A 27,925-nucleotide genomic window follows, 5' to 3' on the forward strand; every position below is an offset into this window, starting at 1 on the left:
GGGAGGGGTGGCTTCTGGGGTGCTGGCAATATTCTGATTCTTGCTCTGGATGCAGATTCCATGGTTATACATACTTATGCGTGCACTTTTCTGTAATGACTTAAAAGTTAACTCTTCAGGGGACTGTAATGTGGAGTGAAGACTGAGAAGCTCTGTTCTGGTGGGGAGGCGGGGAGGCGGGGAGGCATGGGGTGACCAGCATGGCAGCAGGGTGGGTAGATGGAGAATGAGGTTCAACTACTGTTGGAAGACCTGTCCCTGCATTTAAGCATTCTGAGCAGATCCAGCTTGCTAATGACCCCTCAGGGCTTTCAGAGCAGTATGGCTTGACACATAAATATTCATCCATCATTCTCACTGTGCAAGATAAAGCTGGGATGTGGTCTTTCATTATAATCCTGGAGTCATTGAATTTGTTCTGGATTGGGTGTCTGGTGTTGCTTTTTTAACTCCCCCAGTAATTCAAATGTGCAAACACAGTTTGCTCTACATCACTGGGTGGGGTGGGGGTGAGATTTAAAACTAGGACCCGGGTTTTCAAAGTTCCTGTGATTGTTTTATACCTTTCTTCTAAGGCCTGCCACTGATACGACATCCTCACTTTCAAATGCTCACAGTGCTTCCTGTTTCTCCCTAAGTCCTGAGGCCCCATCACCTTCATCTCAGTGCTACCCTGATGTGTAGTGCTAACAACCATTTCTCATTCTGGGGGACCCAACGATGCATGGCGGGACTTGGAACATCTCTGGACACCCAGCAGAGACAGCAGTGGTTTCCCAATCCGTAAGAAAACCCCAAACACTTCTAAAGCTCTATGGCGATTCCCCCTTAGAGGCAAATGCCGTCCTCTCTACTTCTCTGCCCTGCCCTTAACTGTCCTCCAGCCCTGAATTCAACCCGCGTGGGTAACCAATTTGTGCATCTGCTCCAGCGTAGCATCACATTCAGGTGCAGAATGAAGCTGATCGTTTTAGTTGCCGGGATTCTATTTACAATTAGGACTGCTCAGGGTTTTGCTTTTTAAATAATTCAGTGGAGCCACAATTAACATTTTCAAGTTCCTGTAGTCTCATCCACTGGGCCTCCTGGTCTCAGTTCATTATTCAACTGCTGTCTTACGCTGGTGTCTCCTACATTTATGTTTTGAGCCCTTAATTCTGCACCATCAATTTCTCTATCCAACTACTGTTTGCACTTTGCTATCTCAGAGGCACAAACCCGTAATGTCCCAACCTTGCCTTTCCTGATGCTGCCCCACCGCCTAGGTGCACAAGATGGAAAGCTAGAACAATTCTTCGCTTGCTCTCCATTTCCAGTACTTGACCAAGTCCTGCCAGTTTTACCCACAGGTGCTCAAAAGTAAAGTCAAGCTCTCTGTCACCTCCACCATCATCACCCTAGCCCCAGCAACACGATCACACAGGGATCCCACGGGACCCATGCAGCGGCCTCCTGTTTTGCTTCCCCTCCTCCACTCTCCTCCGCCACGTGCCTGCATGCACACATTTACCAGACACTTCTGCCTATTCCCCTGGTCCACTCTCCACTATCCTGCAGCTAGAATGGCCCTTGCTATTATCGTTATGAGCAGTATTGCCAAGGTAGATCCGGTTGGGTCACTCTTCTTTAAATTCCAACTCAGATGTTGTTCTACTTTGGATCTCAGCTAATCGGACACTCCTGCAGGAAAGGCATTCTTAAGCACACCAAAGTAGATCGGGTTCGTTATTATGTATGCTCACAGCACACTAGGCTTCTCCTTCGTAGGACTTAACACAATTGGGTCACTTGATTGATACTCCAATTTCCCAACAGATTAAGCTCCAAAGAGCAGGAACCATGTCTGTCTGATCACCCCTTAGTGCTAACAAAGAGTCTGGCATATAAGTTTGTGAGTAAAACACCAGCTAGACTTTATCTTTTTACATTTCATTCAGTTCCATTGCCTTTGATCCTTCAAAATGTTTCAAATGTAAAATGTAAAAAAAAAAAAAAAAAGAAAGAAAAGAAAAGAAAAAAACTCTAAAAATTACTTCATTCTCCCTTAAAACTTTTCAAAATGCTACCTTGATACAAAACCCTCAGATTTACGAAAGGAAAAGCTCACTGTGAGACATTCTGCAGAGGGATATTTTTCACTCGTTTTTTCTTCTGCTGCCCTAACCCACACTGGCTGGAAGATGCTATCGGCGTTTTTTACCTGGACCAATTCAGCAGCGACATTGAGTCGGAGCGAGAGAGGCAGTTCTTGAAGGGCGCGAACCAATGACTCACAGTCCACATAAAATGCCGAATTCTATCAACAAACAAAAAATTACATATATATCAGGTGATGATTACAAATAACCTTTTAGAAAAAGGCAGAAGATGATAGAAATAAACCATCATTATAACCCCAAGTTATATCCTATTATTAGTTCCATTTTACAGATGAGAACATGAGAGAAGGAAATAAGTCAGCCCAAGTCCTAGAACTAAGATACACCCACCTTCAGGCGTGTCTCTCCAAGGTCTGTGCTCTTACCCACATGCTAAACTTCCCCCCAGAAGAAAATGAAGATCAAACTGCTGGTACTAACTGGCCCAGGACAACCCCTGAAGCCCCCTCCTCTGGGAACACTGCACCCCAATGACATCCTGACTCTCAGCACGGCCGGTCTTTCAGCTCTCCTCCCTTGACAGGACCCCCCAGAATCACACTCCTCTGCCGAGACGCAGCAAACGATCTCTTTCCCCGGGTGCTGCTCTCCATCCCTGCCAGCCCAAAGTGGTCCCCACAGTATTATCTTCATTCACTGATGACCCCACTTATTTTATGTCACGCTTTTTCATTCATTACAAAAATATTTGCTGATCATCTACTTTAGGTCAGCCACCGTGCTACGGGCAATGCACGAGCATGGTCTCTGTCTGGTTCATCTTTGAACAGACTGCATCTAATAAAATATCTAGTAAAGAACAAGTTCTTAGTGTTCTGATGAATGAAGAACTTTAGGATTATTTGAAACCCTCGGGATAACTGAAACATTCTCTGAGAGTCAACACGGCCCAAAAGGAGTTGAAATGTGAGAGGTTATCTGTTTGCAATTTGTCCTAGAATGCTAAACTGCACCTCAGGCATCTGCCCACACAGACTCAAGCAGACCAATATTTTTAATTCCCTACTTTCTCCATGGGGTAATACATGCCCTATGTAAAGTGACAGGCAGTCACTTTGTAAGTAACACCCCCCGCCGCACAGTGTGGTAAATCAATGCTCATCCCAAACAAGTAGACATCACACCAGTCCAGAGGTAAAATGAACCACTTACAGTGTGCGTGTGTGCGGAGCTAACAGCAGAATGGGGAGGAGGGTGCCCGACCCTTGGGCTTCAGGTCTGCTATTCAGCCACCTGTCTGAAGCTGTGGACAGATTGTCTAATCATTGTATCAGACAGTATGCCCTAGCCATGGAGTCAGGGAGCCCATGACAAGCCACCACTCATTCTCTGCGCTTTGTAAAAGGGTAAGAACACCTGTCATCTCTCATATGGAAACAATCAGTCAAATCCCACTTGGAAAAGAATCGAAACTCCTTGGGATGGAAGTACGGCACGAACACAAAGCGAATGAAGTGGTTGGCCTTTCTGGATTCGCTGAAAGGCTTCTGTGATATTTGTCCTTATTTTTATAGCTTTATTCTTCTAATTATAGATAAAGAGTTATCTAAAGCTATAAACTTGAGGATTTTTTTTCACCTGATACCAAAAGCAGTATGAGGGGGAAAAAATTACTTTTCAACTCCAAGGGGAAGTTTCACAGAAAGGGAAAGAAGAGAGGCCCAACGGCAGAGCAATCCACACAAAAATCATGACTATAAACTCACTACCTTGCAGCCCAGTCTATGTGAGGAATTCACACAGATGGCCAGGTGTAAAGGTGAACTCTAGCTTCAAAGACCTGTATAATTTAAGCTTCCCAGACATTTTCTGAACGGTTTCTGTAACGGAGACTAAACTGTACATGAATGACTACTCTTTTCTACACGGAGACTCTATCTCAACAATAATGTAAGGATGTTAGTCTCCAGCCTTGAGCAGAGCCAACCCGCATTCGAGCCAAACTATCTTACCTGTTTTGGACACGACGCTTCACCATCCCACTCCTTCTCCTCGACAAAGCGGAACTGAGAGAATGAGTCCCCTAGAGATAGAAGAAAAAAAAAAACCACAATTTTATGCAAAAGCCAAAGGAAAAGGCTCAGTTCTCTATATTTCCCCTCTGGCATAAAAGTGCCACTTCTGAAGAGCTAACTGTCCTGAATTCGGCGACATCATTCAGTCGAAGTTCTTGGCTTCCACATCCTTACACAGTAATCTGTGCCCTTGAAAATATTGTGGGCGCCATCATTCACCGGTTCACCCAATTCTCAGTAAGCCACCATCTCCATGCTACTCGAGAGGCAACAAAATAGTTCAGGCCTGCAGACATGGCCATCTACTCGTATTTAGCACATTTTCATCTCATCTGCTTAATGTATGCAAGGAAACAGAGATTTATGACTTGGGAAGCAGGTGCAGCTGAAAAGGCAGAAGAAACGAATTGAAGGAAAGAAGTTCTAGATTTACCCACAATATGACAGACTTTTACTATCTCTCTCAGGTGAGGTGACCGTCCTCAACCATCACTCTAAAACTCACCTGGTTAGAATGTCAAATGCAAAGTAAAACTCAAAGAAAGTGCACAAAATTAGTTCATGTGAATCCTGTTGCGCTGCTCTGAGCTCGTGGAATAAAGGAAAATGAACACGTAAGATCAGCATAAACAAGCATGAAAGATGATCCTGGACAGCAAGCTTTGACACAGGGCTTATTTTGTAAATGCATACTTATTTGGTTATCTGCATTAAGAACATCTAATTTACACATGAAGAATTCTTTCTCTCCCTAGCTTTCAGGATTCTCCAAAATGTGATCCTCCCTCAATAACCCATGTTTGCTTCCTATTTCTTCAGACTTTCTGCTCGAGTCGACCGCTTTTCACGTTCCAAACATACTTCATATTCTATCCTAGGCTCTTTCTTTTTCAATCCTCCCCCCTTGTCTAGAAGACCCACACACTTCTACCCATTCATATCATATTTATACTCTTTTGTGATTCCTCTCAGGTGACTTAACCATAGAATCCATTCTTCTAAATTAAAAGAGGAAAAAGGAAGTGAAGAATTCAAAATTAAAGAGACAAAGATAAAATTAGACCCTATACTACCCCCATCATTTCCAAAACACATGGGTCAGAAATATGAACATTTGGCAAGATCAAATTAAAAGTAAAAAGGACCAAGAACACCACTATTAGAAGGGGTAAAGTTAATACTCTTAGTCATCGGCAAATCAATTTGATCCCTCAAAAATTATGACAATAAAGGATCTGAATGATATAATAAGGTTTTTTATGTATATATAGATATGAGTGTGTGTACATATATATTATGATTGTATCTGCATTTATAAAGCAGATACTCTCTTTATAAATATCTGTGCGACGTTAGTTTTTAAAAAGAGCTATAGGGGCGCCTGGGTGGCTCAGTCGGTTAGGCGTCCGACTTCAGCTCAGGTCACGATCTCATGGTCCATGAGTTCGAGCCCCACGTTGGGCTCTGGGCTGATGGTTCAGAGCCTGGAGCCTGTTTCCAATTCTGTGTCTCCCTCTCTCTCTGCCCCACCCCCGTTCATGCTCTGTCTCTCTCTGTCTCAAAAATAAAAAAATAAAAATAAAAAAATAAAAAATAAAAAAAACGTTAAAAAGAGCTATAAAAAGGCCACCAAAAACCTCAATAAATCTGAAATGTAGCAGTATTTGCTAATGATAAACATTTATAGCACACATAAGCAAAGGGTTAATAACTCTTACACACAAAGAGCTTCTGCAAATCAACCAGAATAAACCACCTAGTAGAAAAAGAGGAAAAGGAGTGAAAATAAGAAATACCATTTGCTAATATATATAAATATATATATACACATATATGAATAAATTAAAAATCAATCTGGTAGATTTTTAAAACTTGACCAAATATCTGAATGCCATATTCAGTGTTATTTTTGGCATTCCTGAACTTCTATATTATAAATAATGTTGTATAATATATAATAATGCTATATAATAATGCTATTATAAATAATGCTATAATCATTATAAATGATGCTATGACTGCATAGAATAATATATAACCAGTGCAAGGTAACAGTAATACAAACAAGGCATGCTACACTGTCTAGTATTTGAATATTCACTTTCAAATACAGGTAAGATTACAACAATGGCTAAATAGCTTGATGTAAAACAATCCTCTTACTGAGAACAGCTTAGGAACACTAGGCCAAAAAGAGCCACTTAGCACACAAGTGACAAAGGTCTCAGAAAGAAGAGAAGCTAAGGAGGTAAGCCTGACATTTAGAACTGCTTTTCCCTTTGAGGCATTTATTCATTCCCACAGGTGGTCCTGAGAAACTGAAGAACTGAGCATAAAGTAACAACCAGGGAATGCAGAGAGCTTTTGCTAGTTTTAAGGTACAGGGCAAAAATTGGAATTCAGGGCCCAAGGATGAGGAAGAATCTTGGAAAACCCAAGACATTCACATGGGAGCCCTGATGAGTACATCTTAGAAGTGGGAGTTGGGGGGCACCTGGGTGGCTCAGTTGGTTGAGTGTCCAGCTTTTTATTTTGACTCAGGTCACAGTTGTGAGATTGAACCCCATCAGGCTCTGTGCATGGAGCCTGCTTGGGATTCTCTCCCCTCCACCATTTGCATGCTTTCTCTCAAAAATAAATAAATAAACATTAAAAGGAAGAAGGAGGAGGGGGAGGAGGAGGAGGAAGAAGAGAAGGAGGAGGAGGAGGAGGAGGAGAAGGAGATGGAGGAGAAGGAGAAGGAGGAGAAGGAGGAGGGGGAGAGGGAGGAGGAGGAGGAGGAGGAGGAGGAGGAGGAGAAGGAGAAGGAGAAGGAGAAGGAGAAGGAGAAGGAGAAGGAGAAGGAGTAATGGTGGGGATGAAGTAGGAATAAGCCAGACCTCCCACAGTCTAAGGCAAAGCTATAAATCATCTCAGTCTCTGATTCTGCCCATAAGAAGCAAAAGTAAATCCTTTTTGGAGGAAAATGACATTATCAATAGCCTAAAATTATCTCTACTATGTTTCATAACCAGTGTCCAGAGTTCATTAAAAACCATCAAGCATATCAGGAGAGGAGACCAAGGTAACAAAAAACTAAGGTGATGGGGGGAGGGGGGGATAAAACCCTAAAAAGATCCACAGAGGTTAAGATATTTGACTTATCAGACATGGATTTTATAATTGAGCAATGTAAACATTTTAAGAATAGGAAAATCGGGGCGCCTGGGTGGCGCAGTCGGTTAAGCGTCCGACTTCAGCCAGGTCACGATCTCACGGTCCGTGGGTTCGAGCCCCGCGTCGGGCTCTGGGCTGATGGCCCAGAGCCTGGAGCCTGTTTCTGATTCTGTGTCTCCCTCTCTCTCTGCCCCTCCCCCGTTCATGCTCTGTCTCGCTCTGTCCCAAAAATAAATAAAAAACGTTGGAAAAAAAATTAAAAAAAAAAAAAAGAATAGGAAAATCTACAAAATCACAATGACATCCACGAAGTCATCATGATTCATATAAAATGTACACATAAAAAATACAAAGAAGAAAATGCTTGAGGAAAGTGAGATGCTGAAAACACAATTTGCTTACAGTAATCAAACTTCAAAAACACATTTTTAAAATTATAATAAATCATAGAGAGGCCAACATTGAAAAATAAGCTTGTTCAAATGCCTACGAAAGAAGGCCAACTGCTCTGATCCTGTCACTGAAGGTGAAAGAGTATCCAGACTTGTGGAAATCATGAATCTTAGCATTTCAAGAGTGCTTCTGGAAAAGGTGTTACCGAAATTCTTCTTCCTCAATTATACTGCAACATGCACAAAAACAATGGTGATAGTACCAAATGTGCTACTCCTCTACCCTGTGCATCAGACATTTGGACATGTAGACCTACTTTAAATAAAACAGCACAGGGGCACCTGGTGGCTCAATCAGTTGAGCGTCTGACTCTACGTTTCGGCTCAGGCCATGATCTCACGATCTGTGGGAACAAGCCCCATGTCCAGCTCTTCGCTAGGTATGGAGCCTGCTTCAGATTGATATTCTCTCTCTCTCTCTCTCTCTCTCTCTCTCTCTCTCTCTCCCTCCCTCCCTCCTCTACCTCCCCCCCCAACCCTGGCCCCTTGGCCCCTCCCCTGCTCACACTCTCTCAAACAAACAGCACAGTTCCTTAACAATCTATTCAATCCTGCTCCTGCTTTACTCTCTTGTTGGAAGAGTTCCTGGTCTCTCACACTCACATGGTGAGTCCAGATGGAGAAGTATAGAGTAGAAACCAATGAACAGTGACAGCTAACTGTGGTTGACAATGAACAAACATGGGTGTCTTAAGACCTGCAAGCATTCAAAGTTTCGGTCACAATGTATGTTTAGATGGTAATTAAGGCACAGTGTAATGGACAGAACTAGAAAGCATGAAAGGAGTGCTGTACTTTCTTTCTTCTTCTTCCTCAGCCAAAGACTAATTTCATGAGTTACAAGAGGTTGTGGGCCTGCCTTGTTGTGCACTTACACAAAACCCTAAAACAAGATGGAGGAAGAGCCGGTACCTGTTACACAGGCTGCTTGAGCAACAAAAACCCCCTAATATTCTACTTTGATAAGAATGCCAAAATCACAGGTCTGCTAAATCCAATGTTAGCTTATTAAGAACATGATTTATTCACTAGAATTTGCTAAATAAGGCAGGGGGCATATTTAAACGAAACTGATATACTTTGAGAATTCACATTTTTCTAACATATAAGAAGTCTCGTATCAGTCTATCGCAGAAATCATGGGGAAGCTGGTGTATATGCAAGGAAAGCCAAGATACAGATACACGTGATATTGAAACAATTCTGTTACATCTTGAAAGTCAACCACATTAATTTACTGCCACAATTTTAGAGCCAAAGTTAATGACAGATTTTTTTCAAATAACTAATTGTATGAGGCAACAAAAATATTAAAAAGTTGGATATATGTGTTGGCAGCAATCTTAAGTATGCTCCTAAAAACATCGAGAGAGTATGTTTCCGGCAGTGCACAATGCTTCAATTTCTGAGATTCCTTCCATTAAACTCATGATCGTCACACAAATCTCCAAGGCCAGTGGTTAATGAGGTTGTAAGTCTTTACCTAGTCTATTACCTAGTTATTATTGGAGAGGACAAGGTTAGTTGCCGAGGGACAACATTAATATCAGCGGTACTATACTCTGTGTAGTATATTATAGTGACCGCAGGAATAATCCAACGCCAGGTATTGGGGAAAAAGGAGAATATATATTGTCAAAATTAAATCTGACTACTATAACCTTTTATTAAAAATTTTCAAGTTCTGTTAAGTTTTCAGATTTTTTTTTTTTTGTATTCCAGACATCCATTCTATGACAGTGATATTTAGCTTTAGTTTCAGCTAAATATGATGTACCACTTGACCATTTGGCCACAATTTGATTTTGGTGTGCCTCCAATATTCAGTTAGTGACACTGTACGAGGCATTTGAAAAATAAGGTAGCTTATGTAACGTACAGCATGGTGACTATGGTTAATCCTACTGTATTGCATAATTGAAAGTTACTGAGAGTAGATCTTAAAAGTTCTCATCACAAGAAAGAAAATTGTAACTATGTAACAGATGTTAAGTAGATTTGTGGGTATCATTTTACAACACATGCAAATGTTGAATCATTATGGTGTACAGTTAAAGCTAACATAGTATTACATGTCAATCACACCTCAATTAAAAAAAGAAGGTAACTATATGTACTGATGTGCAAAGATATTATTTCAACTGCTACCTGAAAAAATCAAGTTTTAGTACAGCATAAATAAGATATATATGCATGCAATATGCATATGCACACATGCTATATACACATGTGTATGTATCACAAAAATACTAATATATGCATAGAAATAAGCCAAGATAATTATATACCTAATTTAAGAATGATTCTCTCTCAGAGGATGGGATTGAAGGAGACTTTCCTTTCTGCATAATACATTTTCCAGTTGAATTTTCCTTTGTAAACAACAAGCACATGTTACTTTTGGAACCTAGCCACTAGCCACAAAGAAGGAAATCTAAAAAAAAAAAAAAAAAAAGCTAAAATTTCTTGAGGACGAAGACCTTCTCAGAACGCATTTAAGACAAAATATGCATAGATCTCATAGGCTGGGACCACGGAACCATAGGTGTCATTCATTATAACCCTCCCTTTGTAGAAGAATAGAGAAACCTTAGGTCTAGACAGGCTCAGTGGTCTAACCAAAGCTAGATGGTCAGTTAATGGCTGAACACCAACACCTCTTGAGTCCTACCATTTGTTATTACACCTATAATTAATAAAATTATTTCCACTAGGCTTCTTGGCTGTCTGAGTTTCCTAGAACAAAAACAGGTAACAAATATTTATGACATTTGACCTACTAACATTAGACAAGCTGACATGTTGGAAGATCATGAAAATTCAAACTCAAAAGTAAATAATTCTTCACTTTAGGAAAGGGATTACTTCAGGGGTTCCTTTAAATAACCACAATACGACTTTTAAAAATAAAACAGTTTCACAGAACTCTGGTAACCGTAGTATTCTGCTAATGATAGCACTGGAGAAATAAAGGTGATGAGCAACTCCGTCACTGTATTTACAATACCCAGGATTCTCACTCTGCCTTCCTTCCCAAATTGGTCTAACACAAGTGTTAGAATCAGTAACAAAGCGGACACTATACTTGTTAGAATTCCACAGTACCATATTAATATGCTTTCAAAAAGCTTACCATCTAGTCATAGATAACACAGCTTTGGATTATAAGCTTACCCTTTCAGCCCCACCAGCAAAAAAATTGAAAGCACTTAATACAACCATGAAGCTCTCCAGAGAAAGTTCAGGTGGGATTACAAGGAACGACCTTTATGTGGGCAATAAGAACCCACTAAGATTCCCAGTTCCAACAATATACATCAGGTGTACATGAAGAGTGAGCGCAAAAGACAGAAGATGTGCCCAAGCCTAGTAATACCTACTAATTCAGTAGTGGCAGCCAATTCCCATAACTGACATCTGTCCTATGTATTTGGAGCTCTTTCTCATAAAACTGGCCCAAGTGGCCGAGTTGCGGTGCATCCTTTCAGAAACCAAGTCTAGAAAGCAAGAGGAATATATCACTAGTTCTGAATGAATACTTAGTTTTAAGCTCCATTTTCCTGGCTCTTTATCGTGATCACATTTGCCATACAGCCCTGAGAATATGCCCTCGACCAGGACATAGGTCTCTGGGAAATCACAAATGAACTCCACAGGCTGACAAGTTCACAATCTTCATAGAAAGAGAGTAAGTCCAAATAGTCATCACGATGGCTGCTATAGGAAAATGAAATATACCCTTTTTCTCTCTCTGAATTTCTCTATTCTCATCTATGAGATATTTGGGAAGTCAAGGTGGATCCTAAATCCACAGGCTGACACAAATCACACCAGAGATGACCCACAGTTTAGCTTAAAGGACATAAAAAAATCTTTGCCACCCAATGTCTAGCTCCCATGGATGAAGTTTTCTAAATATAGATGTCAAACACTTTGATATTTACCCAAAACAAAGCAACAGCTAACTCTTTGTAAGAAATATTATACAAGCCACTACAGTGATTAATAAAAAAGTTAGGCTGAGCCAAAATAACAGGAGAGGTAAGAAAAATCTCTCCTCCTGCTCAACAGTGACCTACAATTAGGTTTCTCACCAGATGTGGGGCCCCAAAAGCCCCTGAGCATCAAATATCCACATTGAGCACTACATAGTAAGATGTGCCTATCTTTCCAATGCCCCTAAAATGTGGCTTTCCCATCTGCATGGATTATGTTGAAGGAAAAGCCAAATACACTCAAGTACACTAAGAGGGTTCTAGGCTTTATGAGAGAAGGATGATGCTGACATTCTGGAATTTAGAATCTAGCTGTTTTCCACAAAATGGTGAATATTCTGTATTAACCCTGTACCATTGTAGACAATCTCGTAAAATCTCTCAGATCAATTCTTTTTTTTTTTAAGTTTGTTTGTTTGTTTAGAGAGTGTGGGAATGGGGACAGGCAGAGAGAGAGGGAGAGAATTCCAAGCAGGCTCCACACTGTCAGCACAGAGCCTGATGCAGGTCTAGAACCCACGAACCATGAGATCATGACCTGAGCTGAAATCAAGAGTTGGATGCTCAACTGACTGAGCCACCTAGGCGCCTCAAGATCAATTATTTTCTGAAACAAGGCCAACATCAAACCCTGGCACAGAATTCCAAGACGGAAGCAAATGATTAGACAAGGCAGAATAAATAAGAGAAATGAAGGACCAATCCTCAGCCAAACAATGGAATCTTAAGATGTTACAATGACCTGTACTAAAATAGTGCGTCCCTTAGGATTACGTCTGGCTGTGTGTAATGAAGACCTACGAATTTATGGCTTAAACAAGGTAAGAAGTTATATCTCTATCAACCAAATGAAGTTAACACTTAGGCAGTCAAATGCTGGCATGGTGGCCCAGGTTCCTTCCAGTTCATTGCTCTGCCATTCCTATGAAGACTCTCCTCGCCATGATTTAAGATGATTACCAGGGCTCCCGCTATCCCATTAAAATTCCAGACAGCAAGATCCAAGAAGACTTGAAGAAAAATGGGCAAAAGGCATGCACCATCTGTCAGTTATGTTTTCCCAGAAACCACCACAGAACATTTCCACTTATTTCTCTTTTGGCAGTAGCATATTGTTTTATTAAGCTACAAGGGATGTGGGATAATTGATTTCTTCCCAGGTGGCTGTTGGCCCAGATGAGAATCAGGGGTTTGAAGAGAAAGAGAATGAGTATGGGATGGGGAAGCAAGCACAGTTGACTTTGAATAACACAGTTTTGAACTGCACATGTTCATTTATATGATTTTTTTCAATAAATACAATACTGTAAATATTTTCTCATGACTTTCTTGACATGTTCTTTTCTCTAGCTTACTGTGCTGTAAGTATATATGATATATAATATACATAACATACAGAATATGTATTAATCAATGGTTTACATAATCAGTAAGGCTTCCAGTCAACAGTAGCCAGTAGTAGTTAAATTGGGGAGGGGAGTCAAATGTTACACATGGACCTTTAGCTGCACGGGGGGTTGGCACCCAAACCCTGTGACGGTCAAGGGTCAATTGTACCCTCTCTGAAAATTATCAGAAGGTCCTACTCAAGGGGTAGTTAGTAAGGGTCAATTTCTAGGGTAGTGATTGTGCTCACTGAAGTGTGAGTTGTCTCTATTTCAGTGAAATGCTTGTAACATCCAAACTTCTCAAACTGTAGTTAAAATTAACTTTAGAGAATACATGCCTTTCAGCTTTTTTCTCTAATTCTGGTCTGAGGTAAGTGTAGGATAAATTTCTAGTTTCCGGCATAATGTAAGAATTTTACCGAAATAGTTTACTACCTTTCTCAGGGGAAATGGGCATATGTGAAGTTAACAACTTTAGGAGTAACAATTCACTTATTTAGTAACTTCTTCAACTTCAAGAGTAACAATTCACGTACTTAGTAACTCTTTCATTCTTTCATACAATTTTCAGCACAACTATGTGCCAAACACTATTGGGTGTTAATAATATAAATATATAAGACACGCTCCCTGCTCTCCTGGCTCTCAGATCTGGAGTTGAACAAGTCAAGAAGGGGCTACACAAAACACACACACACACACACACACACACACACACACACACACACAAAAGGAGGGTTAAATTCCTTCCCTAAACCTTTAGAAGGGTTTGCGCTGTCCCTTTCTTGTTTGATGCCTATATACACATAACAATATGCTTATGGTGTTGATTTACTTAACATATTCAGCCCAGGGATGCCTGAGTGGTTCAGTCAGTCAAGCATCCAACTCTTGCTTTCGGCTCAAGCCATGATCTCACAGTTCACGAGTTCAGGCCCCACGTCAGGCTCAGTGCTAACAGTGTAGAGCCTGGTTGGGATTCTCTCTCTTTCCCTTTTTCTGCCCCTCCTATGCTTTGTCAAAATAAATAAACTTAAGGGGAAAAAAGATGAAGTCCACTTATTTGTACTTTATTTATAGCCTTTCTGACACCCAAAAGTTAGCGAAAACCATCATACAAATAATCAAAGGTTCCATGATTAATACCTCAAGTAGACTGCCCTCTAATGCCATCAGTAATCTTATAGTGACACACAATTCACTTCCAGAGAGAGATGAGAAAGAAGAACGGGGCCAACGCCAAACTGTCATTACCTGGAGAATAGCCTGACACCTGTAGAATGATGCTTAGGTACACACACACACACACACACACACACACACACACACACACACTTCAGTGCAGTAATACAGAAAAAAGCACAATCCCACTAGTACTACAGTACTCTCCAAAGCTCACTTTGAAACTCAGCAATGTGGTCTCCTAGCAGAGTCAAACCTTGCCTGAATTCCGTGGCCTATCATCCGTGGCTCCTTATGGTTTCATTTTTCTGTCTCTATACTGAGTACTTTTTTGAAAATCAATCTACCCTTATTATTACTTACGTCTCTCAAACATGGTTATTTTCTACCTTAATCTGCCCAAGTTTTCTTCTTGCAATGAAGAGTTCTCCATCAAGGTTAATGTCAAATAATCAAAAGCACCAAAGACTGCAATCTGACGATGGAACAGATGGCTCAAAGCACACCCTCAGAGGACACCGTTTGGGGTTTGCTGGAGAAAATGTCTGAAAGCTCATTTCTATCAGGAATATGAGATTGCTTTCAATTTGTTGTTTACCTGCTAAACGTATGCCAGAGTCTCATAAGTGAAGAATTAAGAAGTCTTCCTATTGTCTTATCTTTCACTTGTCTGATTATTTTCTTACTGTACCTCAGTTCACTGAAACCATCTCTCTGGTACTAATTCACATCTTAGTATAAAATCCAAACTCACACCTTTTAACTGCTGACAGCTCTTCCTCCAGCTTCTATTCTCATTTGTAAGATTCTATAAAGCCTCTTTTGAAAATCACATAAGGATTTTCCGAGTCAGATTCATTTCTCAGAAACATAATATTCTCCATAAAATCTTCAGCTGAGCAGCTCTAGCAAGCACTAGTAATACCCAAGCTGAAGAGAAGAGACTATAAGCCAACTGCTTTTACTGAGGTCAACTCATGTAGGCGACACAGAACCTGTGAAAGGGAGTCTGAACTTCTTCTTCCTCTTGGTTTTCTTTTTTAACCTTTCCCAATTCTGGTTTTTGAGGACACCTGGAATGAGCCTGGCAGGGCAACATGTCCCCAGAGAAACAACATGAGCAGAGGCCTCAAGATAGAAGGGAGTTTGGCCATTCGAGAAGCAGAAGAAAGGCCAGGATGGCTGAAGTGTGGTGAGGGGTGAAGAGGTAAGACATGACTGAAGAGAAGCTGGGTCATATTCTTCACGTGACTCAACACTTGCAACCAGTTACTAAGGTTTACTGCTCAGCGCTGTATTCCACAATAATAGCCAGGCTTAGCAAAACTCAATTCGTCCTACGTATCCGTTAAGCACATTTTACATGAATACCTAAACACATACTAACTCTCAAGTGATCATTATCCTTAAGCTGTTTACAGAGTAAATGAGACAACACCAAACCAAACCCAAACCCAAACAAACCCAAACAAAACAAAAACAAAAACAGAAACAGAATAACATAACATAACATAACATAACATAACATAACACAACATAAAATAAAATAGCAGGGCCAAATTGTCACCTTCGAAACATAGAGGGTAGAAGACACAAAAGTTCTCTTTGTCCACATAGGATAATAGCTCATTCTAATTAACATTACCATGGCTATATGCCATCTCTCCAAGCCATTCTTGAGAACCTAGAACCCAAACATGAAGCTAAGGAATTGGAGGAGCTATCCTGACTGGTAATTAGCTCAGGGAAAAATGTTGTGGGACCTCTATGAAATGTTTGGGAACAGACAAGTCTCCATGCCTACGAACATGCCATTTCCTCCTAATTAATATCCAGAGTCGCTAATCTGGAGAGCGGCAGACTTTTAAATAGTGACAGAAGGGAAAAGGAAACATAGTGGGACAGAACGAAACCGGGGAGAAGTATACACCTCACCTAATAACATGGTGAATCCCTGTCACCTGTTCAGATTAGCAGAGAGGGAGTTAGTGTTAAGTCTCTTGGGTCTCTGTTCTTACTCACTGGCCCACAGATTCTAACCCTGGTACCTGGCACTGAGTACTGAACCCTGTCTCCTAGACTTTAGCTATTTAAGACCACAGTTATTTTGAACAGCACCTTTCCAGAACCAATCCCTAACTATGAACCTTGGCCTAGGCCAGCACTCCCAGGCCTGCTGGGATCCATTTCATGGCTATTTTTTTTCTTCACATAGATGCCAGTATTTATTTTGATGATAAGAGTGTTCAACACTTAAGTGCAGCACTATGAAGCAGAAATGCAAACAACGTGTTCAGAAGCCTTGGTATTTGCTATTACTGAACATATTTTGATGGGCACTTTTTGGGTCCTGGAATTATTTATATAAATGATATACATTACTTTTATCAGAAAGTCACAAGTTGCCTTGGTAGATGTGTTTAAGGCTGTCAGTAGTAAGGATGTTGATTCTCATTATGTAAGTGCCTTACAGTGCACTTGGCTTTCTTTAACTTAAAGTTTACATTCCACATCTCGAAGACAGAGTCTTTTTAAAAATCTGATACCCAAAAAACACAAAACTATACGGCAGTAACTTGATAAACTGAGTAACTTGCGGATTATACCAAAGGATTCGTGAGCTCACATAAATACAGGTATCCTCCACTTTCCAGAATTTCATGCTATGCCACTCCACATTTACGACAGACCTACGATAGTATGGTAATAGCTTTTTTTTGTAAAGGCAAAAATCCTCTTCCAATTTCTTTCAGTGAGAACAGGGACTAATGTAGGTCATTCATAGAAGTGAAAGGGCGTAAAGCAAACTTTAAGAAAGTAGAAATGCTCATCACTTGACACCATTTTGGCTTCAAAGAGCTTTCATAGGAACACTCTGCTTTCAGATAGCAGAGGAAATCTGTACTGAGATCCCTTGACATCCTTAAAATGTGACTGACTTTCTAAAAGCTTTACTTAACACTTTTCAGAATACATTTATGGTTAAATTAAAGGAACATCAGTGGATTATCTATAAAAAACACCTGTTGTTTGGATGCCAACTCCAGTGTTTTCAGTTTGATGATCATGTTTGTGTTTTATTGTATACCCAAAATAACCATTTTGCTTTTCACGGGTATTATCAAAAGTAGTAACACTTCTTCAAAGTTTCAAAGCTCAATGTAGAATTTATACAAGTGCACTATCAGAGGAATAGCTCTAAACCATTGGTGTATTTCTTATGTTTTAGGAGTAGAATGAGGGTAATAAATGTTGGGTTTACTGCTGCTTTTTTAAAGGAAGAATTATCTTCTCTCTTTACTACGACTATATGAGAAACTTTGCCTAGGCAAGGAACCAGTGGAATCTGTTTACCAAATTCCATTTGACAAGTTTTAGCAATCATTTTGACATAATTAACCAGCTTTTCTCCATTTCATGTTTACTACATTTCCAAGAGATGCCACTGGGCAGAATTCAGCAAGTTAAGGGCCTAATTTATCTTAAGCATGTACGTATGCAAATTTAGCCCCATCTGGAGCCTGGTATCAACCAGATAATATGTCTTTTTTTTAATTTTGGCATCTATCCCTAAAGTATAAGGTGTCTTTTTAATAACAACAATAATATTACAATATGTAAAATGGCAGTGATTACATAATAAATTAATACTATAAAATATGCACATAATATTTAAATATCTCCATAAAATGCGTAGGTTTCTCTGGTGGGCTGGGGAGGGATGGTGAGGAGATTGTTTTTATTTTGTTTTTTTACATTTATTTATTTCTTTTGAGAGACAGCGAGGGAGAGACAGAATCCCAAGCGGGCTCTGCACCATCAGCACATAGCCCAGTGTGGGACTCGAACCCACAAACCATGAGATCATGACCTGAGCCAAAATCAAGAGTCGGACACCCAACCAAATGAGCCACCCAGATGCCCCAGGAGATTGTTTTTTGTATCTGATGTACTGGTGTATTCAAATCATAATCCAAATAAATACCCACAAGACATTTAGTTGATGTGTCCCTTAAATATCTTTAGCATTCATAATTTATTTGTTGAAGAAATGAGACCATTTGACCTGTCAGTTTTTTCACTTCCTGGATTTTACTGATTTGTACTTTCATATTATCTAATCTGTTCTTTTATTCCTTATATTTCCTATAAACTGGGTGTTAGAATTAAAGACTTGATCAGATTAGAACTGAATTTTCTGGAAGGATGCTTTTAAAATCAGAAAATTAATTAAAATTTATAAGGACAGAATCCAATTTTAGATAAGGGTGTAATGTTGGCTTTTCGAGTTATCTGGACAGGAGGAAAGTATCCCAGATATTGGGATACTTTTTGCCTACTACTCTTTGCCTGAAATGTTTAGGAGATGAGCAGATCCTAAAATTGCTCATCAGTAACATCATTTAGTAGTGAAATTAACATAAGTAATAACACAGGAAAGTTTTTTTAAAAAGTGATTAATACATAACCTGTTGTCATCAATAATGACATCATATAACATCCAAAATGTTAATTGACAATAAGCTTTTCTTCAGATGAGAACAGATTAGTTCATGATCACCCACGGAAATGGTTGGATGTTTGTATCCCCTTTTGAACTTTTGTTTTCCAAGGAAAAGGGGTAGCAAGTAAAAGAGAAGACAGTCACTTTCCATGCCACTTTCCCATCTCTGTAATTTAGAGATGGGACACAAACAGAAGCAGATTTGTGTACAAAGTAAATTCAGAACTCCGTCCTAAGAAATTTCAAAAAGCGGTGCATAATTAGAGATTTCTAAAGAAAGAATTATAATGCTCTGGGCTGGCTGCTTTGTGGGGCTTATGGAATAACTTTTTATTTTTTTTAATCCTTATTTATTTTTGAGAGAGAGACAGCACAAGCACGAGCAGGGGAGGGGCAGAGAGAGAGGGAGACACAGAATCAGAAGCAGGCTCCAGGCTCCGAGCTGTCAGCACAGAGCCTGACGCAGGACTCGAACTCATGGACCGCGAGATCCTGACCTGAACCAAAGTCGGACGCTTAACCTACTGAGCCACCCAGGTGCCCCAGGATGACTCTTGCACCAGCGAGTTTCACACATTGAAGAGAAGGAAAGGGTTCATGCATTCACCACACATGGGTCCCCCACCGCAGTACCTACAGCATCCCAATGTCTACAGGCTTGGTCCTTTCATTTCCTCTGCTGAATATGGCAAATGGGCAGCCCTCTTTCTTCCCACTAATGCAGGGCTTCTAACTCTAAGGGACGGGAACCTAAACTCCTTTCTGCTGCTCCACATGCCTATGTCCAGTCAATTGTACTCGGGTTCTCAAGTTAAATTTTAGTGAGTGATCCATATTATGCTCATTTATTTATAACTACATTGTGAAAATGTATTATTGCTAAAATGGTCTTTATGTCAGAATTGTAATTGAATTGTAAAGTGGTATTTTGTTACAAAATATAATGTCAATTTTTATCACCCTTTTTTATAGGAGATGTTAAAAGATTTTCTCTTTTCTGGTGGTAAATGAGGGGAAAAAACAGCTATTTGAAATGTCAATGTTTCTAAACCCATTATATTTTTAAAGCTGTTCAAATGTAATAAATTCTGGCATTGCTTTCCTTTGGTTTCTTTCTGAAGAGGTCCATCCGGCTGCCAAATGGGAAGTAGATTTTTTTTCTTGAACAGTTATATGTGACATTTAAAAGCTGATGGTTCTATTTATAGATGTAGTCTTTCAAGGTAACTTAACTGTCTTTAGAGAAAGCTTCGATTATGTAGTTTACATATTTTTTTCAAACTTTAAAAGGTTTTGATAGCTTGTATAATACACAGTTAACTTTCCCCCTTTCTTGGTTTGGTTGCTGGACCTATGATCACCTAATGGCATGAAGGCCATAGAAGGCTGGCTTCACAATGAGACACTTAAGCAATGAATAACCATAAACCACATCAAAATATACACTATCCACCTATGTGAAGAAAAAAATTGCCATGAAATGGACACCAGAATAAAATGGCAGACAGAGATAAGCCTTATGCAGAGGGTCATCAACATAAAGGGAGACATCTCACATGTAGTGAGATGACCTCCTAAAGTTCTCAAAGCAGCTCCACTTATCAAGGACTATGAACCACGATGTGTGTGTGGCATGAGAGGCCACATGACCTTAAACAAGTAAGATCCAAAATGACCTGATGACTCTGACTCAAGACGATCAACCCAAGCCCAGAGCTCTCTCTCAACTGCTCCTGCCACCGGTGCCCAGGCAGGACTCCACAGGGGTCAGGGTAAATGTCCAGCCTGGGACAGAGTTTTCACCAACACCATGAACAACAGGTAACCATTTACACGTAAAAACTGTATCTGACTCAAGAGTGTCAGATCCAGCAATCATAAAAGGCCACCCTTCGTGACAAGGGGTATATGTAACTAGACTCCATGGGAATGGGGGTGGGCACAGAGAGAGAGGGAGACACAAAATCTGAAGCAGGCTTCAGGCTCTGAGCTGTCAGCACAGAGCCTGGCATGGGGCTTGAACCCATGAACCATGAAATCATGACCTGAGCAAAAGTTGGATACTGATCCACACAGGCGCCCCCAGAAAGGAATAGTTTTATTATCTTAGAATGGGGTAGTGCTTTTCAAAACAAGACTTGACATTCAGAAAACCCATAAAGGAAAAGATGAACAGAGTTTACTACTCAAAACTGAAAACTTCTGTTAGGCAAAAGACACTACAAACATTAGAAAAAGACTGACTTGAATATAAAAAAAAAAAAAATTAGCAACATAAAAAAGACAAAATGCTGAAATCCTTAGTACACCAACAGCACCTACAAATCAACTTAGAAAAGACACTCAACAGAACATACACTCACAGACACTCAACAAAACATAAAAATAGACAGATTAAGCTCACATAGGAAAAGATGCTCAAAATTGCTAGTTCTTAGAAAATTCAAATTTAAACAACTATAGGAGGCCATTTCACTTTTTGACCATGAGACATAAAAATTTAAAAGAGTAACAGGGTTAGTAAGATACCATATGTTTTCACTCTTATGTGGATCCTGAGAAACTTAACAGAAGACCATGGGAAAGGGGAAGGGGAGAAAAAAAACTTAGAGACGGAGACAGCCAAACCATAAGAGACTCTTAAAAACTGAGAGTAAACTGAGGGTTGATGGGGGGGGTAGGAGGGAGGGGAAAGTGGGTGATGGGCATTGAGGAGGGCACCTGTTGGGATGAGCACTGGGTGTTTGTATGGAAACCAATTTGACAGTAAATTTCATATTAAAAAAAAAAAGAATGTGGAGACATGGGGCATTTACATTGTTAGTGGAAATGTACATTGGAACAGCCTTTTAAAAAGATAATTGGGCATGGCACAAGAACAGACACTCAGATCAATGGAACAGAATAGAGAACCCAGAAAATGGACCCACAAATGTATGGCCAACTAATCTTTGACAAAGCAGGAAAGAATATCCAATGGCATAAAGACAGTCTCTTCAGCAAGTGGTGCTGGGAAAACTGGACAGCGACATGCAGAAGAATGAACCTGGACCACTTTCTTATACCATACACAAAAATAAACTCAAAATGGATGAAAGACCTCAGTGTTAGGCAGGAAGCCATCAAAATCCTCGAGGTGAAAGCAGGCAAAAACCTCTTTGATCTTGGTTGCAGCAGCTTCTTACTCAACATGTCTCCAGAGGCAAGGGAAACAAAAGCAAAAATGAACCATTGGGACCTCATCAAAATAAAAATCTTCTGCACAGTGAAGGAAACAATCAGCAAAACTAAAAGGCAACCAACAAAATGGAAGAAGATATTTGCAAACGGCATATCAGATAAAGGGTTAGTATCCAAAATCTATAAAGAGCTCATCAAACTCAACACCCAAAATACAAATAATCCAGTGAAGAAATGGGCAAAAGACATGAATAGACACTTCTCCAAAGAAGACATCCAGATGACCAGCCAACACATGAAAAAAATGCTCAACATCACTCATCAGAGAAATACAAATCAAAGCCACAATGAGATACCACCTCACACCTGTCAGAATGGCTAACATTAACAACTCAGGCAACAACAGATGTTGGCGAGGATGTGGAGAAAGAGGATCTCTTTTGCACTGCTGGTGGGAATGCAAGCTGGTGTAGCCGCTCTGGAAAACAGTATTGAGGTTCCTCAAAAAATTAAAAATAGAGCTAGAACTATCCTACAGCCCAGCAATAGCACCAGTAGGTATTTATCCAAGGGATACAGGTATGCTGTTTCAAAGGGGCACATGCACCCCAATGTTTATAGCAGCACTATCAACAATAGTCAAAGTATGGCAAGAGCCCAAATGCCCATCGATGGATGACATCAATGGATAAAGAAGATGCGGTATATATATACAATGGAGTATTACTTGGCAATCAAAAAGAATGAAATCTTGCCATTTGCAACAATGTGGATTAACTAGAGAATATTATGCTAAGCAAAATTAGTCAGGGAAAGACAAATATCATATGACTTCACTCACATGAGGACTTTAAGACACAGAACAGATGAACATAAGGGAAGGGAAGCAAAAATAATATAAAAACATGGAGGGGGCAAAACACAAAAGTCTTAAATATGGAGAACAAACAGGGTTACTGGAGGGGTTGTAGGAGGGCGTATGGGCTAAATGGCTAAGAGGCATTAAGGAATCTACTCCCGAAATCATTGTTGCACTATATGCTCACTAATTTGGATGTAAATTTAAAAAAAATAAAATTAAAAAATAAATAAATAAAAAGAAACAAGCAGATCTCACACACACGCAAAAAAAAAAAAAAGATAATGGGGCAGGGGCTCCTGGGTGGCTCAGTTGGTTAAGCATCCAATTTTGGCTCAGGTCATGATCTCAGTTTGTGGGTTCGAGCCCCGTGTCGGGCTCTGTGCTGACAGCTCAGAGCCTGGAGTCTGCTCTGTCTCTCCCATTCTCTGCCCTCCCTCACTTGTACTCTGTTTCTTTCTCTCTCTCAAAAATAAAAATAAACATTCAAAAAAAATTAAAAAGATAATTGGGCAGTACCTATCAAAATGGACAAAAGCATATCTACTTTTAGAACCCAGTGTATGTGTACAAGCACTATTTATAAAAATGAAAAACCAGAATCATTCTGAATATTCATTAACAGAACGGTTAAATAACTCACAGCATGTTCCTAATATAGCACACTACACAGCCATTAAAAAGATTGAGACAGGCTTGTATAACTAACACGGAAGGATGTCTGTAATGCACTGATGAGCCAAAAGAGCACGCTAAGCAACACCATTGTGTCAGGGGGCCCCGAGACAACCTCCAGACTCAATAATTTGTTAGAAGGACTTCATAGGATGCAACATATAGTTGTTCTTGTGGCTACGATTTATTACAGCAAAAAAGCTCAAAGCAAAATCAGGCCGGGGAAAAAGCGCATCGGGGAAAGTCCAGAGGCACAAGCAGCCAAGAGTCCTCTCCCAGTGGAGTCCCACTGGAAGTGCTTACCTCCCCCAGCAAGGAGATATGACAACACGTGTAACGTATTACCCACCAGGGAAGACTCATTAAAGACTTGGCACTGGGGTTCTTACTGGGAACTGAGCACATAAGCATTCTCCAAATTTCTGCTCCAAAATTCCAGATATGCAAAAGGAAAGCAGGTGTCCAACATAAACTATATAGCCTGTATGAACAATCTAGGCATGGTGAGCCACTCTGATTGGTTCAGAGAATGGTAAGAATCCTCCCAAATTCCAAGTTTCCAGACACCAACCAACCTTGCAAGCAATACTTTCTTTTGGATAAGCAGCCTCAAGCCTGCTGTGTTGTCTTTTTCTGTACAACCATGAAGAGTAAAGGCAAATCACATAATAGAAATAAGATATATTTAAAGTTGGGAGAGGTGCCTGGGTCGCTCAGTCAGTTAAGCATCCAACTCTTGATTTCAGCTCAGGTCACGGTATCATGGTTCCTAAGCTGGAGCCCGAATGAGGCTCCGCACTGAGAGCACAGAGCCTGCTTGGGTTCTCTCTTTCCTTCTCCCTCTGCCCCTCCCCCGACTCACGGGTGTGCACACTCTCATGCACACTCTCTCTCTCTCAAAAATAAACGTAAGGGGCACCTGGGTAGCTCAGTCAGTTAAGCATCCAACTTCGGCTCAGGTCATGATCTCACAGTTCCTGAGTTTGAGCCCCGCGTTGGGCTCTGTGCTAACAGCTCAGAGCCTGGAGCCTGCTTCAGATTCTATGTCTCCCTCTCTCGGCCCCTCCACCACTCACGCGCGCTCTCTCTCTCTCTCTCTCTCTCAAAAATAAACATTAAACATAAAGAAACTTAAAAAAAATAAAAGTAATTAAAGTTGTGACGACTAGGTTCTAGTTTCATCTTAGATAACTCCATTTTCTCAGCTGTCGATTTCATTCATTCTTTCATACACTGGCTCAACATTTATTGACCACCTATCCTACAGTCCCAGATGTGGGTAATACAGTGGTGAATAAAACAAAGTCTGTGCCCTCTTGGAGCTTGTATCTTATCTGATGAAGTTTTGGGGTGATGGTGGGTTGGTCCAGAGCCAATGGCCAAGAAAGAATCCTTGAAGACATCTTTGATGCAAAAAGGTGATTAATAAATAAAATAAATAAAAACACAGGGATAGGACCTGTGGGCAGAAAGGGCTGCAGTCAGTAGGGCCTGCAACTCTTGATCTCAGGGTCATGACTTGGAGCCACCCACTGGGCATGGAATTCTTTTTTCCTATTCCGGTAGCTCAAGTAAGATGTACTCTTATACATATTTAAAAAAAAAAATTCTTTTCATTTGTGCGTACTTGAAAATATATCTTTCAGAAAATATTTAGTGATCATATTTTATATTTCAAACATTTTGTAATTTTCTAAATTTCTAAATTTCCTAATTTTCTAAATTTCTAATTTAAAAAAATCTATTTCATTAACAAACTGTAAAAATGGGCCTCTTTTGTCTGTTGCAATACAAACACTTCACATGATAACTATATAAGATCTCACCATCCAAATAACGATGGCCTTTTAATCTAAATCAGTATAATGAAACCATTTCTAACCAGTACCAAGATCGTTACTGTTAGCATCCAGCAGATTTCTGGCTTTTATTGCCCTCTCCATTCTTGGCTTACGAAGTCTGTTTTATTTTATTTTGTTGTTTTTACACACATTATGATCTCAGCTGAAAACTCTAAAATAATATTAGGCTCATTAAGAACATCATGTTGTCCCTCAGAGTCTCCCTCTCACATTCCAATCAGTGTAAACCTCAAATGATCTGTTTCTCTGCCTCTCCTTCATCCTGTTCAACCCAGTGAGTATGAAATGTGTTTCTGCATGGAAAACAAAACAAAACAAAAACATCAGCATCCATCACGCCTTCTTCTCCCACGACATTGTCTTTACTTTTTTATTTTTATTTTTGAAAAGCACTCAAGTATCATTCTACTGAGCTACGATTTAAAGGGCCAAATGATAGGCAGAGTAATTCGAACTTTACAAGTTTTTTGCTTTGCCTTCCCAACACAAATTAAAGCGAATATGTGCAAACTGTGGTTTTAATCTTCTTTGGGTCATGACCTTTGAGGCCTACAGAGCAACTACGGCCCCTTTTCACCACCTATGTATATAGAGCATCTGGCATACAATATTACTGGGGGCAGGGGTGGGGGATGGTCATAAAGCCTGCCTGTGAAAATGACGTACAAAAAAAAGGGGCGGCTTTCTACTCGTAGCACAGTAGCGTGGCAAGGCGACTACCTACATACCCAGTGTTCTGCAAAACCAGACTTCACAGAATCCACCTTGCCACACGTATCCACCCAAGTGCCCTTCACGTTGGGCTACGCTGATCTTAATCCGGTGGTGGTGCTGCCTCACTGATAGAGCCTAGGGTCCTGTTCCTCAATACTACAAGTGTTTTCTACTTCCTTGAGGGGAACAAAAGGGGTCACAACAGAGTATGCGTTCAGTGGTTTGACTGAGGTACACAGCGATCTCATCTTCGTGGAGGATCCACGCCACCTTGCTCCACACAAAGCCAAAATCACGTCTGCATTTCACAGACAGCTTCGCTAATGTGATTATCTCAAGTACTGTACCTGTCAGAGCCAGATCTCTTCACTGTCACATACTTCCGGGACTAGTGCAGTTTCTGGCACACAGTAAACAGCAAATGTGTCTTCACTGTATGAATAATGTGTACATCTATGCATTCGAGAAGGAATAAGCAGATGAGTGAACGTACAAAAAATAAATTAGCAAATAAATATAAGTGGTCTAGGTGCGCCTGGCTGGCTCAGTTGGGAGAGCACACAATGCTTGATCTCAGGGTCATGAGTTCAAGCCCTATGTTGGGTGTACAGATTACTTAAATAAGATGGAAAAAACTTTAATATACATATTATTTAATATATATAGGATATATAATGTATTTTATATTTATATATTACCTATATTTATTATAATATACAATATATATTTATGTAAATAATATATATTTATAGACCATATAAATATGGTCTATAGAACATAAAGGGGGTAGAGGATAAAGAAATAAGGAAAAGTATTAAACATGTTATTTTCATGAAGCTTGCCAAAAATACAGGGCAGAAACATAAAATAGAGGATTATGTTTGCACTCAGAACTTATGGTAAATCACAGACATCGACTAAAAACAAGTGGGCAAGACAGGGCACCTGGGTGGCTCAGTCAGTTAAGCACCCGATGTCGGCTCAGGTCATGATCTCACGGTTTGTGAGTTCAAGCCCACGTCAGGCTCTGTGCTGACAGCTCAAAGCCTGGAGCCCACTTTAGATTCTGTGTCTCCCTCTCTCTCTGCCTCTCCTCCTCTCACTCTCTCTCTCTCTCTCAAAAATAAACAAACACTAAAAAATTAAATAAATAAGTAAATAAATAACAAGTGGGCAAGAGAAGACACAGAGACCATCAACTGGAATTTCTCTCACACTGCCCTCAAAACTGGAGAAAAATGAAAGGAACTTTCTCAAACGGATCTCAAAATGAAACATTCTAATTACCACTAGCCAAGGAAAGTGGATGGTGCAAATTTATGAGCTGATGACTATGAACATGATTGCTGAAAAGGGAAAAACTTGTGTAGGCAACTAATTTTAGACAAGGGCACTAAGAACACACAATGGAAAAAAGGGCAGTCTCTTCAAAGAATGATATTGGGGAGACCAGATAGCCACATGCAAAAAAAGAAAAAGAAAAAAACAAAGAAACTGGACCCTATCTTACACCACTCACAAAAATTAACTTGAAAATGGATTAAAGATCTAAATGTAACACCAGCAACCATAAAACTAGAAGAGAAGAAAGGGGAAAGGCTCTCTGACATCAGTCTTGGCAAAGATGTTTTTGGGTAAGACCTTAAAAACACAGGCAACAAAAGCAGGTGGAACCACATCAAACTAACGAGTTTCTGCACAGAAAACAATCAACAAACTGAAAAGGCAGCCTAGGGAATGTGAGAATGTATTTGCAAATCATATATTTGATAAGGGGTTAAAAT

The 27,925-nt window shown here is 40.1% G+C and overlaps 1 protein-coding gene across 1 annotated transcript in view; it reads right to left on the minus strand.

The window, feature by feature from the left end:
• Nucleotides 1-27,925, minus strand: part of AVEN (apoptosis and caspase activation inhibitor) — a 195,934-nt gene that overhangs the window by 2,199 nt on the left and 165,810 nt on the right. The window contains exons 3-4 of the mRNA XM_047074663.1: nt 4,112-4,182; nt 2,201-2,296 (exon numbers count right to left, since the gene is read on the minus strand). Coding sequence (XP_046930619.1) covers nt 2,201-2,296; nt 4,112-4,182 — 167 coding nt within the window. The remainder of the gene's footprint in view (nt 1-2,200; nt 2,297-4,111; nt 4,183-27,925) is intronic.

The sequence above is a fragment of the Lynx rufus genome, unplaced genomic scaffold, assembly GCF_022079265.1.
Source record: "Lynx rufus isolate CCGP_SWC_20201006 ecotype Redwood Valley unplaced genomic scaffold, mLynRuf1.p SCAF_13, whole genome shotgun sequence".
Taxonomy (NCBI): domain Eukaryota; kingdom Metazoa; phylum Chordata; class Mammalia; order Carnivora; family Felidae; genus Lynx; species Lynx rufus.